At 39.8% G+C, this 12,514-nt stretch overlaps 1 protein-coding gene and 1 non-coding gene across 8 annotated transcripts in view; both read right to left on the bottom strand.

Moving 5' to 3' along the window:
• The window catches only part of SP100 (SP100 nuclear antigen), a 74,621-nt gene that overhangs the window by 26,983 nt on the left and 35,124 nt on the right, over positions 1-12,514 (bottom strand). For 5 of the 7 annotated variants that reach the window (XM_053598266.1, XM_053598267.1, XM_053598264.1 and 2 more), the window contains 5 exons: positions 11,730-11,813; positions 6,467-6,613; positions 5,435-5,515; positions 2,826-2,909; positions 933-977 (listed from right to left, as the gene is read on the bottom strand). In XM_053598266.1, coding sequence (XP_053454241.1) covers positions 933-977; positions 2,826-2,909; positions 5,435-5,515; positions 6,467-6,613; positions 11,730-11,813 — 441 coding nt within the window. The remainder of the gene's footprint in view (positions 1-932; positions 978-2,825; positions 2,910-5,434; positions 5,516-6,466; positions 6,614-11,729; positions 11,814-12,514) is intronic. The other 2 variants (XM_053598261.1, XM_053598265.1) reach the window with 2 other exon arrangements.
• LOC128590998 (U6 spliceosomal RNA) lies at positions 7,592-7,695 on the bottom strand. The gene has a single exon (XR_008381453.1). It is a non-coding gene; the product is annotated as a U6 spliceosomal RNA (small nuclear RNA).

The following is a 12,514-nucleotide window of genomic DNA, read 5'->3' as shown; positions in this document are numbered from 1 at the left end:
GAGTGCTGGGAACCTAAGAAGGAAGTCGTAAGTAGCCATTTCCTGTACTGGGGGAACTTTAGTTGATCAGTTCTATGTTGGGTATTTCTGAAGAACTCACAAATCAGTGTGGCTTGAGCATCCACCACATCAGCTGGCTTAATTTAAGTTCCCTCTGCGTCTCCTTGTTCTGCTATGGGCTGTATTCATTGGTTACAACACACCTTTCTCACGCTTTCCCCCATTCCCTCATTCCCTAATCAGGGCTGGCATGCCTCTGACCACATAGCTCTGTGCTCCATCCCCGGTTCCAGATCCTACTCTTGCCAAAAGATCTCAGGTGACAAGAAGACTGGGTTTGAATCAACAGAGAGTCTGAGTTTTCTTCCTTGTTTGAGGGAATCAATGCAAATGTGGAGAGCAAGTAGGCAGATTATTAACTTTCACCAATAATTGTTTCTTTTTTCCATGAGAATAAAACTACAGCTGAACTCAAGAATGCCTGGCCAATGGTTACATTTCTCAGCTTCATTTAGGTAGCTCTTGGCCCTGTGGCCAAGTTTTGGCTAGTGGGATGTGAACAGAATCTTCTAGGTCTTTCCATTTAAAAAAATAAATAGGTGATTCTTCTGTTCATTTATTTCACTCTCAATGGTTGGGAAACAATGACAGCCTTCCTGGATCAGGAGCTGGAAACCACATGTTAAGGAAGACAGATTCTTCCTACCACTTCTGGACCATTAGATGAGAGACAAATAAATTATTTATTTCAAAACATTGTATTTTAGGATCTTTTTTGGTACAAAGACTTAGCCTTTTACTCTAAATAATCCATTAGTTTTAAAGACATCATGCCGGAAAGGAGATCTGGTAGCTTCAGCAAGGATGAGGTCTGATAGAAAGGTCAGAACCAGAGCAAGGCAAAGGAATGAGTATTCACATTTTTTTCTTACCTCTTGGGGGACTACTAACACTATCTATGTGTCTTCTCTTTTGCCCTTCAAATAAAAAAGAAAGAAAATAATCCTTTAGAACAATAAAAGAAGATTTACATGCTTTAAATGTTGGTTGAGGGGGGTTTTGGTGTTTTGGTGGGGTAGAGGAGATGGGGTCTAGATCTGTTGACCAGGCTGGAGTGTAGCAGCATGATCACAGCTCACAGAACTCTTGGGCCCTCCACCTCCCAAATGCCTGGGACTACAACAGGCATGGTCACCATCATGCCTGCGTGGTTGATATATTCTTACCTTTTTTGTATAGACATGGTCCCGCTATGTTTCCCAAAGTGATATCTGTATTTTATTCACCTATACTTGGCTTTATCTCATAGGTTACTTTCATCATCACGAAATACCTGCTCTTTTGACACTAACTGAGTAGAGAGCCAGCTCTGTTACCTGTGCCAGTTCCTTATCAGCTGTCTACATTGCAAGACTATCAATCAGTCATTGACTTTATTTCTATGTTTCTGGCACAACTTCTGAGTGGTATCTTGAAAAATCATTCCTCTTCCCCCACAAAACTCCTTAAGTACTAGTATATTTAGATCCTATGCATGTTCATGTACAAATACCAGAAGCTTACTCCGACATTTGGTGACACCAGCCTGTTTTTCTCCACTCTTTCTTCTCAGATTTTTCACTCAGTGTCTCTTCCCTTTATTCAGAAGCCCAACTCTTCTTTCTCTTTTTCCACCTCAAACCCGCTGAAAGTGTGGTGTCTATGTGTGTCTGTGTCTGCAAATGTTTGGGGGGCGAGGTAAGGAAATAAGGAAGAGCTTTTCCTCCATGCATGTAGGAAAACGAAGATGATTAATATCACCCTGGTCTTCTCTACTGCAGGCCAATGGGCTGCATCTCTTCTGACGTCTTTGCATTCATTTGAAGAGCTCTGAATTCACAGAACATTGAAGACAAATCAGGAAATGATAAACTATAGACAGTGACCAGGAAACCAAGGAACACACCTCAGTGTGATGATGCTGACCTCTCCCAGCGCTCAGATGAGCTGTGAAAAAATATACTGACTCCAGTGACTAACACCTTGTGTCCAACAGAAATTTTCTCTCTTTTCTTGTCTGGCCACTACAAATTCTTCTCCTTCTTTCTCATTTATATGCCCACTGTTAAGCTGCTAAAAATTTCTACCTCCATTTCTTTGATTCTGTGAGCTTCTCTCAACCCCTCAAATTTTCTTGTCTCCTATGTAGCATTTTCTCTCTTTCTCTCTATTCTTCTTTATTTCTATGCTCATCCTTTTGGGCTTTATCTTCCCAAGCATTTTGCATAACATATAGCTGACTCCATCCCTACGTTCTCTTTGTGATTTTTATTTTTCCCTTCTCCCTGATATCAACAAACTAGGTTGAGACATTAATATTTATATTAATTTATTGAACAGCAGCACAAACTTATTCTTTAAAGACTGTCTAAGCTTGTAACTAATGACAATATTGTCAATGGATAGAAGAATACTCTACTTACAGTGCTCTTTCAAATAAAAAGGGTGGTGATATAGAATAAGTAAATTACTCCAATGCATAGCAATTATAAATATGATAGTATTTGGTAAGAAGACTGTAATTTTACTAATATAATTGTGCTACATTTTCAATTAATGATTTGATTATACCTGTTAAATTAAACAGCAGTATGTACTGCCTTCCTGACACCTTCCATTTCCCAATAGGACCAGTAAGGATAAATGCAGAAAAAAACATCCTAGAAGTTGTATAGAATCAAGGTATATGAAGAATGTTCAGAATAAAATTCATTAGAAAAACAGAGCTCTAGATTTGGACTCTGGATATTCTATAGTCCAAGGGTTGCAACTCTTAATGCTCATACCTGGTGCAGTCTGGAGTTGTGAGCAAGTGACTTCTTGGATGTCCTCTCCTTCACTTGATTCTGAAGAGTCATAGTTACTGACCTCTGCTCAAAAGAATAGAATTCTTTAGGGTTCTCAGTGTGCAATGAAGGAAATTCCCTAATAAGAAACTTAGAAAAACAATGAAAATCCATGAACGTCTTGGGCTGCACCCAGGCCAAGTTGGTTTCCCTTCTGAGTTACATGCCTTGTAGGTTAGTGATGCTCCATTCTTGTTCCCTCAAACAATTCCCTGCAAGTTTGCTCTCCTGCACTGCTCTCTGTCACTTCCTACCCCTTCTCCCTGACATTCCACATATCCCTCATCTCAGACTCTCTTTTCCATGAAGAGAGACCTTGAAGATCTTATGTGGAAGGTGGTGAGCCTCCTCTACCCCCACCACCCCAATGCCTTCTTGACCTGTTTACAAGGCTGAGAAATCATCTTTTTTCATGTCTGAGCCACAGATGCATTTGAGAACTATTTTGTAGAGCACTTTATTTACACGAGGATAAAAGAAGGTGCATTGTCTAAAACATGAAGTAAATTTACATTTTACTCTAAAAGATACAGTGAATGCTTACTTTTTTAACACATTCTTCTTTTTTTAAATTTCCAATTAATATGAGGGTACATACAATTAGGCCACATTGATTGCATTTGTAAGGCAAAGTCTAAGTTGTAGTAGTGTCTCTCACATAGGAATTGTGCCATACACCCACACACTGTTCCTGCTGGGGAGGAACACTCTGACCTCTCTCCTCCGCCGCCTTTTTGTATTCAATTGAGTTTTTCTCTCAAGTGAACACTCTACTATTAATCAACAAGTTTCAAGTGATGCCTATCTTTCTATTCTTGTGATACTTAGGAGAATATTCTCCAAATCCATGCAAGTTGTAACAAAGGGTTCAAAATCTATATCTTTTACCGCTGAATAGTAGTCTGTGGTGTACATATACCACAGTTTATTAATCCATCCAAGTGTGGAAGGGCACCTGGACTGTTTCCACATCTTTACAGCACCTGTTCTTTTGGGACCTTGTAATGTGGATCATTCTCAGTGGGGTTAGGTGATATCTCAAAGTGGTATTGATTTGTACTTTTCTAATATAGACATGATGAATATTTTTTCATGAGTTTGCTGGTTCTTAGTAACATCAAGATGAGGAAACATTTGTATTTGTTCTTAGGTCTCTTCCTATTGTGATTTCCCTAAAGGAACATGTTTCTAATATTCTCTTGATAAGATCTTCAAGGTCTCTCTTCTCCTGATCTACACATCAGGAAATTGTAACTCCTCATTCAGATTCCCACAGCCCAGGCCTTGCTCTCTCTCCCTTCCTTACCAGGCTCACTTTCTAGTGCTTGATCAAAGAGTAGTGGCTCATCTTCATCACTAGAGTAAAGTAGTAAAGTAAAAAGGAAAAACAAATTACCAATTTGTACACTAAAGAGTTATAAATCATATGACAACTCATGCTGCAAATAGCATAGAGATCATACAACATTTTGATAATTATTTCTCTCCTTATACAAAGGAAAAAACTTAGATTCAAGATGTTAATCTTGTCTTTCCTTTAATTTTCCACTAGACTTTGTAGATGATCTTAAAATATTTTTGATGGTGTTTTCTTCTCTAGGCAACAAGGACAACACTGTGCTGCTTACCCTTCTGGCTACTGGAAAGAAAAAAGGTAATCTTTGCAAAGGTCTTTTGAAAAATCATTCTATATACTATTCAGCCATTAAAAAAAATGGAGACTTTACATCCTTCGTATTAACCTGGATGGACGTGGAAGACATTATTCTTAGTAAAGCATCACAAGAATGGAGAAGCATGAATCCTATGTACTCAATTTTGATATGAGGACAATTAATGACAATTATGGTTATGGGGGGGAAGCAGAAAGAGGGAAGGAGGGAGGTGGGTGGGGCCTTGGTGTGTGCCACACTTTATGGGGGCAAGACATGATTGCAAGAGGGACTTTACCTAACAATTGCAATCAGTGTCACCTGGCTTATTGTACCCTCGATGAATCCCCAACAATAAAAAAAAAAAAAAATCATTCTATAAGCCATGACTTGCTGAAGAATACTATCAAAAACAATACTTCAGTTTCAGAACACTTTATCTCAAGTCTTTATTTCTGTTAATAATAGATAGTTGAATGAATTTTCTTTTGATACTATTCACAGCTTGTGATCAGATAACAAGATCTTCCAGTAAAGGCATATTTACCTTTTTGTTCTCTATAGAAATCATTGCATAAATCTAACAGTTTATAGGCATAGTAACTAGTCAGTTTTAAAAATGAGCTGATCACTTTGTTAGCCTATTTCTACTGTATAATACATATATTGATTAATAGAATCCATCAATTAATAAGCCTACACTAAAAAATAAATTTATAACAGTTTTTATCTTCTTGCATTTCCCATAAGGGTCAAGTTAAATAAATGCAGAAAATGAGATTCTGGGATAAACTGGATCCATGGTACAGAAAGGGCTTAGAATAAAACACATCAGGAAATTGTAACTCCTCATTCAGATTCCCACAGCCCAGGCCTTGCTCTCTCTCCCTTCCTTACCAGGCTCACTTTCTAGTGCTTGATCAAAGAGTAGTGGCTCATCTTCATCACTAGATTCTTCAGATTCCTCGCTGCTGATGCCTGTGCAAAGTAGCAAAACCAATTAAAAGTTTCAGGGTGTGACCAAGGAGCCTACATAGCAGGAAATCCCACAAGAGCACTGGGTGCCTCCCAGCACTTTAGAAGGTCCAGGCAAGAGGATCCCTTGAGGCCAGGAGTTTGCGAGCAGCCTCTGCAACATAGGGAGACTCAATCATTACTAAAAATTTAAAAATTAGTCTGGCATCATGGCACATGCCTGTTGTGGTCCCAGCTACTCCAGAGACTTTGGTGGGAGGATCATCTGAGACCAGGAATTGCAGTTACACAGAGCTATAATCGCACCATTGTGTTCCAGCCTAGGTGCTTGAGGGGCACCCAGTCATGAATAAAAGAGTACTAGGAAGACCTGGGAAGCTAAGTTAACTCAAGTTCCTGGTCTCTTCCTTGAATGAATGTGACCTACAGGTTCTTCCAGGTCATAAACAAAAGCTGATAAAATTTACATACAGGGCTGTTCTGCCCAGTCCTTGGCACTGTTGACACTCCCACCCTTATCCTACTTTCTCTCGCTCTCATTTTGTTTCTTGACTTTCCTCTTGGTTCTGCCCAACTGCCCTACTTCTGTCTCTGCTCCTGGGATTGATATTTCTTTATACCTTTCCTTGTTGTAACAAGTTTCTTTCTCCTTCTCCTCTTGTGATTATCTTGGATCCCTGATTTTCTTTCCTTTTCTTTAATTGCTTCCCCGTGCCATCCTCTCTTCCTTTAGGAATAGCTTCTCTGACATCGTACTTATCACCTCCATTTTGCCCTTGTATCGCTTTCCAATTCCTGTCAAGCTGAGGGCTCCCTGCTTGAGGTGCTGGCCCCTCTGCTTCCTGCCTCCATCCAGGTTGCCTGGATTGCCTCAGTGGGATCTGATGAAGAGCCCCAGCCCCTTACCTGGTGCCCTGTGACTCACAGCCCACAAATTCACCCCATCAGACTTACCCATTATGTTAGATGCCTGGTTATGGTTAATTCTTGCTTGGGCTTGTTGCTCAACATCTAAGTTAAAAAATGACTTGTTCTTCATTATGTCCACTAGATACACAGAGCAGGAATTACTTTGGATTCTTTGGACGGGTAGGTCTTCCCCTATATCAAATTGTTAAGGAATAAAGCCTTTCACTTGTGTCTGTAGTGGGCCCTTCCCTGCCATTAGTAACTCCCTCCCTCAATTTCACTCCTGGGGAGAAAGCCTCACACTCACTTCCTGTTTATAATGTTGCCCCACTCTGTCCTTTTCTTCATGTTCTCTTGACTGGTTTTTTTTTTTTTTTTTTTTAGCCTTTCTATTTACCTATTCTTCTCTTCCTTTGATGACTGATTTTTTTTTTTTTTTGCCTTTTTAAAAATAAAAATTATGTAATCATTTGAGGCCAGGAGTTTGAAACCAGCCTGGAGTTTTGTACATATGAGAGACCCCATATGTACAAAAAAGAGAAAGAATTATCCAGGTGTGGTGACTCACGCCTATAGTCCCAGTTACTTAGGAGGCTGATGTGGGAGGATCACTTGAGCCCAGGAATTCAAGGCTGCACTGAGCTATGATTGTGCCACTGCACTCCAGGATAAGTGATAGAGCAAGACCATGCATCTAAATACATAAATAAATGAGCAAATAAAATGAAAATTATAATTTCAGAATAAAATACATAGTTAAAAGCAGGTTTTGAATGATCATAATGTAAACGTATCACCTTGGTCAAAAAACAAGATTATCTCAACACCTCAGAAGCCTCCTAGTGACACCTCCCAGTAACTATCCCTATAGTCTTGCTCAAAGTCAACCACCATGTTGGCTTACAGTGCGTAGATTAATTCTAGTTGTTATGTAACTTATATAAATGACATCATCCTCTCTTCTCTTTGACTCTCTCTCTCCCTCTCTCTTTTTCTGTGAATACATAACCCTAAAAGAAGCCAAATTTCCACAAATTTACATATATATTTTATTCAATATGCTTTGTGAAAGTCATGTATATTCATTTTCTATAATTGTTTTCAGTACTGTATAGAATTCAGTTATAGAAGTAAGCCATGAAGTACCCGTTTGTACTGTTTTTGTTTTTTTTTAATATGGAACGCTTCACGAATTTGCGTGTCATCCTTGTGCAGGGGCCGTGCTAATCTTCTCTGTATTTGTACTGTTTTAAATGTTTGACTTTTATGAATAATTCTGCTATGAAAATGTTCTTCTATGTGTTTTGATGAACACAATACACATTTCTGTTGGTTCCTGCTAAGGAGTTTAACTGTTCTAGGGCATGTATGTTGTCAACTTTGGAAGATACTGTTTCCAGAAGCATAGGCAAAGGCAGAGAGGTAAGAGGTAGAATGTGGCAAACTCAAGAAACTAACAGACATCTGGTGTGGTGGGAACGTGGGATGGGGGATTGAGAGGGAAGTGATAGAGAATGTGCCACCATAGTCAGCGTTCTTTAATATGTACACCAAGTAACATTGATATAATGGTGAGAACCACCAGAAGGCACTGGGTTTAAACAAGAAGGACATATGAACTGGTTTCCATTTCTGAAAGGTTTGTTCAGATGAAGTACAGAGAATGGACTTGAGGGGAGCAAGATTGAAGGTCAAGGTCAGAAAGGAGGCTGTTCCTCTAGTGTTAGTGAGAGTCGCAGGGGTCTGGATGATCATGCTGGGGATGGAGAGAAATGGGCGGGGTGGGAGATATTTTAAAGTTGGAATTAAAAGACATAGAAAATAAAATGATGGTTGTTTTAAGCCACTATGTTTTGGGATGATTTGTTACATGACATAGCAATAGGCAACTGATACAACCTCCAAAGAGAGATGTCCTTCTGACCTTTGGATAAAGGTCTTCAGGCACTTGGAGAAATGAGCCTAGTGGACAGGTCTAAGCTCGAGATGTGTGTTCAGGAATCAGTACATGGCAACTGAGCCATGGAGAGGATGAGATGCCTCAGGAAAGGCCTTAGCAGGGCCATTTTGATATGGAAACACTTCACCCTTTCCAGTGATAACAGGAGCAAACCTGAGCCTCCTTTCAGCTGTCTCCTCAAAGTGTCAGGCAAGGTGGCTTGCTATCTACCAATTTTTCATTCATTTTCCTTTAACTCATTCTCTGTGTAGTTCTCTTTGAGCTTCCTTATTTTTTTCTTTCTTTTGTTTTCTTTTCTTTCTTTCTTTTTTTTTTTTTTTGAGACAAAGCCTCAAGCTGTCGCCCTGAGTAGAATGCTGTGGCATTACAGCTCACGGCAACCTCCAACTCCTGGGTTTTTAATCAATTGTTTTGCCTCAGCTTTCCAAGTAGCTGGGACTACACGCGCTCATCACAACGCCCAGCTATTTTTTGTTTGTAGTTGTCATTGTTGTTTGGCAGGCCCAGACTGGATTTGAACCCACCAGCTCTGGTGTATGTTGCTGGCACCTTAGCCACTTGAGCTATAGGTGCCAAGCCCTTAATTTCTTTCTTATTTCTTGTTATTTATTTCGCCCTTATCTTTCTGTACCCATACTCATTTCTGCTACTCTTTTCTCACTATCTCTCAGGGTCAGAACTAAAGTAAGACAAAGGTAGAGCCTTGGGAAGTCTTTGAATTTGAGGACAGGCTCAGCCCCAGGTGCTGAGAGTGAGCTCCTTCCTCCATGCTGTGTCCTGGGGAGCTTCCTGCCTTTCATAGGGTCTGCCCTGCTGTTCCCTACCTGAGGTTTCAGTTCATTCATCTCTGTTACACATCCCACCTGGGGCTAGTCTGCTTTTGTTTTTGTTTCTTTGTCTTTCTTTTTCTTTCTGACATAGGGTCTCACTCACTCTGTTGCCAGGCTGGAGTGCAGTTAGGTATCATTATGCCTCATTGCAACCTCAAACCTCAGGGTTCAAGTGATCCTCTTCCTACCCAGCCTTGAGTCACTGGGGCTACAGGTGTATACCGCTATGTCTAGCTATTTTTTAAAAAATTTTGTAGAGAGGTGAGTCTTGCATTGCTCAAGCTGGTCTTGAACTCCTTGCCTCAAGCAACCCTCCTGGCTTGGCCAACCAGAGGGCTAGGATTATAGGTAAGAGCCACAACACCAGCCAGTTTTGGTAGGTGACCCTCTGCATGCTTCTCCTTTATTACTTTTCCTCTGTCTTTATTTTCCTCATCTCAAACATTCCAGTCATCACCAAAGGTCTCCCTCAATTCTACCATCTACCACATCAGCATTGCTCAGCTCCATTTCCTTCCTGAAGCCCATTCACTTGGGCTTTCTTCCTTGGAAATTTAAATAAGGCAGCATCGTACATGATTTCCATGTTTTTATTCCAACTTCTGAAAAATAACTTGCAGCTTATTTCTGTTCACCAATCCCGCAAGATGGCAATGTTTGGATTTCATGTCAATTTCTCTAAAATCTATCTCACTTGTGTACAGTTGACCTTTAAAAAACATGGGTTTGAACTGTGCAATATGAGTCTGAACTGCAAAACACAGGTTGGACTGGCCAGGTCCACTTACGTGATTTTCTTCCATGTCTGCCACCCCTAAGAACCAAGACCAACTCCTCCTCCCCTTCTTCCCCTTCAGCCTATCAACATGACAATGAGGATGAAGACCTATATGATGATCTACTTCTGCTTAATGAATGTATTTTCTCTTCCTTATGATTTTCTTAATAACATTTTCCTAGAGATAGCTTACTTTGTTGTAAAAATGCAGTACATACACATATAATATACAACATGTGAGTTGACTCTATATTATCATTAAGGCTTCCAGGCAACAGTAGGCTATGAATAGTTAAATTTTGGGGGGCATTAAAACATATGTGAAAATTTATGACTATATGGGGGACTGGACCCCTAGTCACTACGTAGTTAAAGGCTCAACTGTACTTTGTTATTTAGTGTTCCCCTGTGGATTTGTTTGTTTGTCTACTCTATCCATACATTCCCTCATGCAGGGACACACCCTACGCACTCCTTTGCATCTCATGTCTGTTAAAAGCAGCTTGAGGCTCTGCACAAAGTCTGTAGTGGGTGGCAGTAGGCAGTTCATGGAAATACAAAAGAAAGTTTTTGCTGTGAGAAGAAAACAAAGATATAATGAGAAGATTAGGGAGGAGCAGAGCAAAATGGCAGAACAGGATGCCCCAAGTCTTGTTAACCTACAGAAACATCAGTATGAACAACTACCCATGCATGAAACTAATGAAAATACCTTCACAAGAGATGAGAGAACCAGATGAGAGATTACAGCACCTATGTGCAACACAGAAATAAGAAACACATTGAAAAGAACAAGAGGAACAGTTTTACATCATCTTTGCCAACCATCCCCCAGTCCCAGACAGACAGCACAGTGTTGAGGGAGATACCATATGCCTGGGGAAAGGAAAAGGAAGTGAATGTCAAACATTGTCCTGGGGCCAAACAACGGGCTCATCCCCTTTAAAACCCAGTGCCAGGCCATCCCCCCTGACCCCAGATTCCCAGCTAGTATCTGGCTGTCTTTTTCCATCTGGTCACTCCGCATTCTCCTCCTTCCTTCTCATTTTTCTGTCCATTATTCTGCCACTAAACATTTCTACCGATTCTGTGAGCTTCTCTCCCCCTGAATGTTCTTGTCTCTTGTGTTGCTTTTTCTCTTTTCATCATGATGCTCCTAATCTCTGCCCCCCTTTATTTCTATGTTCATCCTAGGTATCTTGTATATCTCCCAGCTGGCTTCATCCCTACTCTCTCTCTTTGTGATTTTTATTTTTTCCTCTCCCTATATCCAAAATTATGGCTGAGATATTTTCATTCATACTAATTAGTTAAATAGCAGCACAAATTATTCTTTGAAGACTTTCTAAGTTTGTGGCTGATGACAATATTGTCAACCCATAGAGGAATACTCTGCTTATAGTGCTACATCAAACATAACGTGTAGTGGTAGAGAATACATCCATTATTCCAACTCTTCAGCATTAATAAGTATAATAATGTATAGTAAAAAAGACTGCTATTCTACTTACATATTTTTGCTACATTTTCAATGTATGAGTTGATTAGACCCATTCAAGTAACCATTTTTAATGCCTTCCTGATACCTTAATTTCTCAATGGGGCCAATAAGGATAAATGCAGAAAATGATATGCTAGAAGTTATAGAATCAAAACATATGGAGAATGTTCAGATAATTCATCAGGAGAGCAGAACTCTAGATATTCTAGAGCTAGAAGTCACAACTCCAATGTTCTTACCTAGTGCAGTCTGATATGGTGAGAAAGTACCTTCTTGGTCCTCCTCTGCCTCTGTAGATTCAGAAGGATCATCAATATTGATCACTGCACAAAAGAATAGAATTCTTCAGGGATCTCGGTGTGTGACCAAGAAAATTCTCTTATAAGAACATTTGGGGAAAACTTGAAAATCCACAGAAGTCTTGGTCTGCACCTGGGACAAGCTGGTTACCTGCCTTGTAGGTTAGTGATGCTCCATTCTTGTTCTCTACAGGCAGAGAATTCTCTGACAAGGGGCAACTTTGCCTTCCTGACCTTAGCTTTCCTGTGCTGCTCTCTGTTAATTCCTACTCCTTCTCCTTGTTATTCCACATTTTCTTCATCTCAACCTCTCTTCCATGCCAGGAAAACTTGAAGATCTTGTGTGGAAGATGGTAAGCCTCCTTAACCCTCCCGTCTCCCCTATCTTGGTGCCTCCTTGAACTCTTTACAATGCTAAGAAATCATCTTCTTTCATGTTTTAGCTGCAGACAAATTTGAGGAATGTTATTTGTGATGAGTTTGCTTACACTAAAGTAAAAGAGTATAGACTGTCTAAAATAGGAAGCAAATTTTACTTTGAAAGATACAGTAAGCAATTAGAGCAAAATTTTACTTTGAAAGATACAATAAGTAATTAGAATAAATGTATTATTTAACACATTGTTCTTTGCAATATCAAAGTCTGGCTACATTTGTATTTGTTCTTAGGTCTTTTCCTAGGTCATTTTCCCTAAAGTGGCATATTTCTGATATCCTATGGATCT

This window comes from Nycticebus coucang, chromosome 7, assembly GCF_027406575.1.
Source record: "Nycticebus coucang isolate mNycCou1 chromosome 7, mNycCou1.pri, whole genome shotgun sequence".
Taxonomy (NCBI): domain Eukaryota; kingdom Metazoa; phylum Chordata; class Mammalia; order Primates; family Lorisidae; genus Nycticebus; species Nycticebus coucang.
The sequence above is the reverse complement of the archived record's forward strand: the minus strand, read 5'-3'. Positions and strand labels throughout refer to the sequence as shown.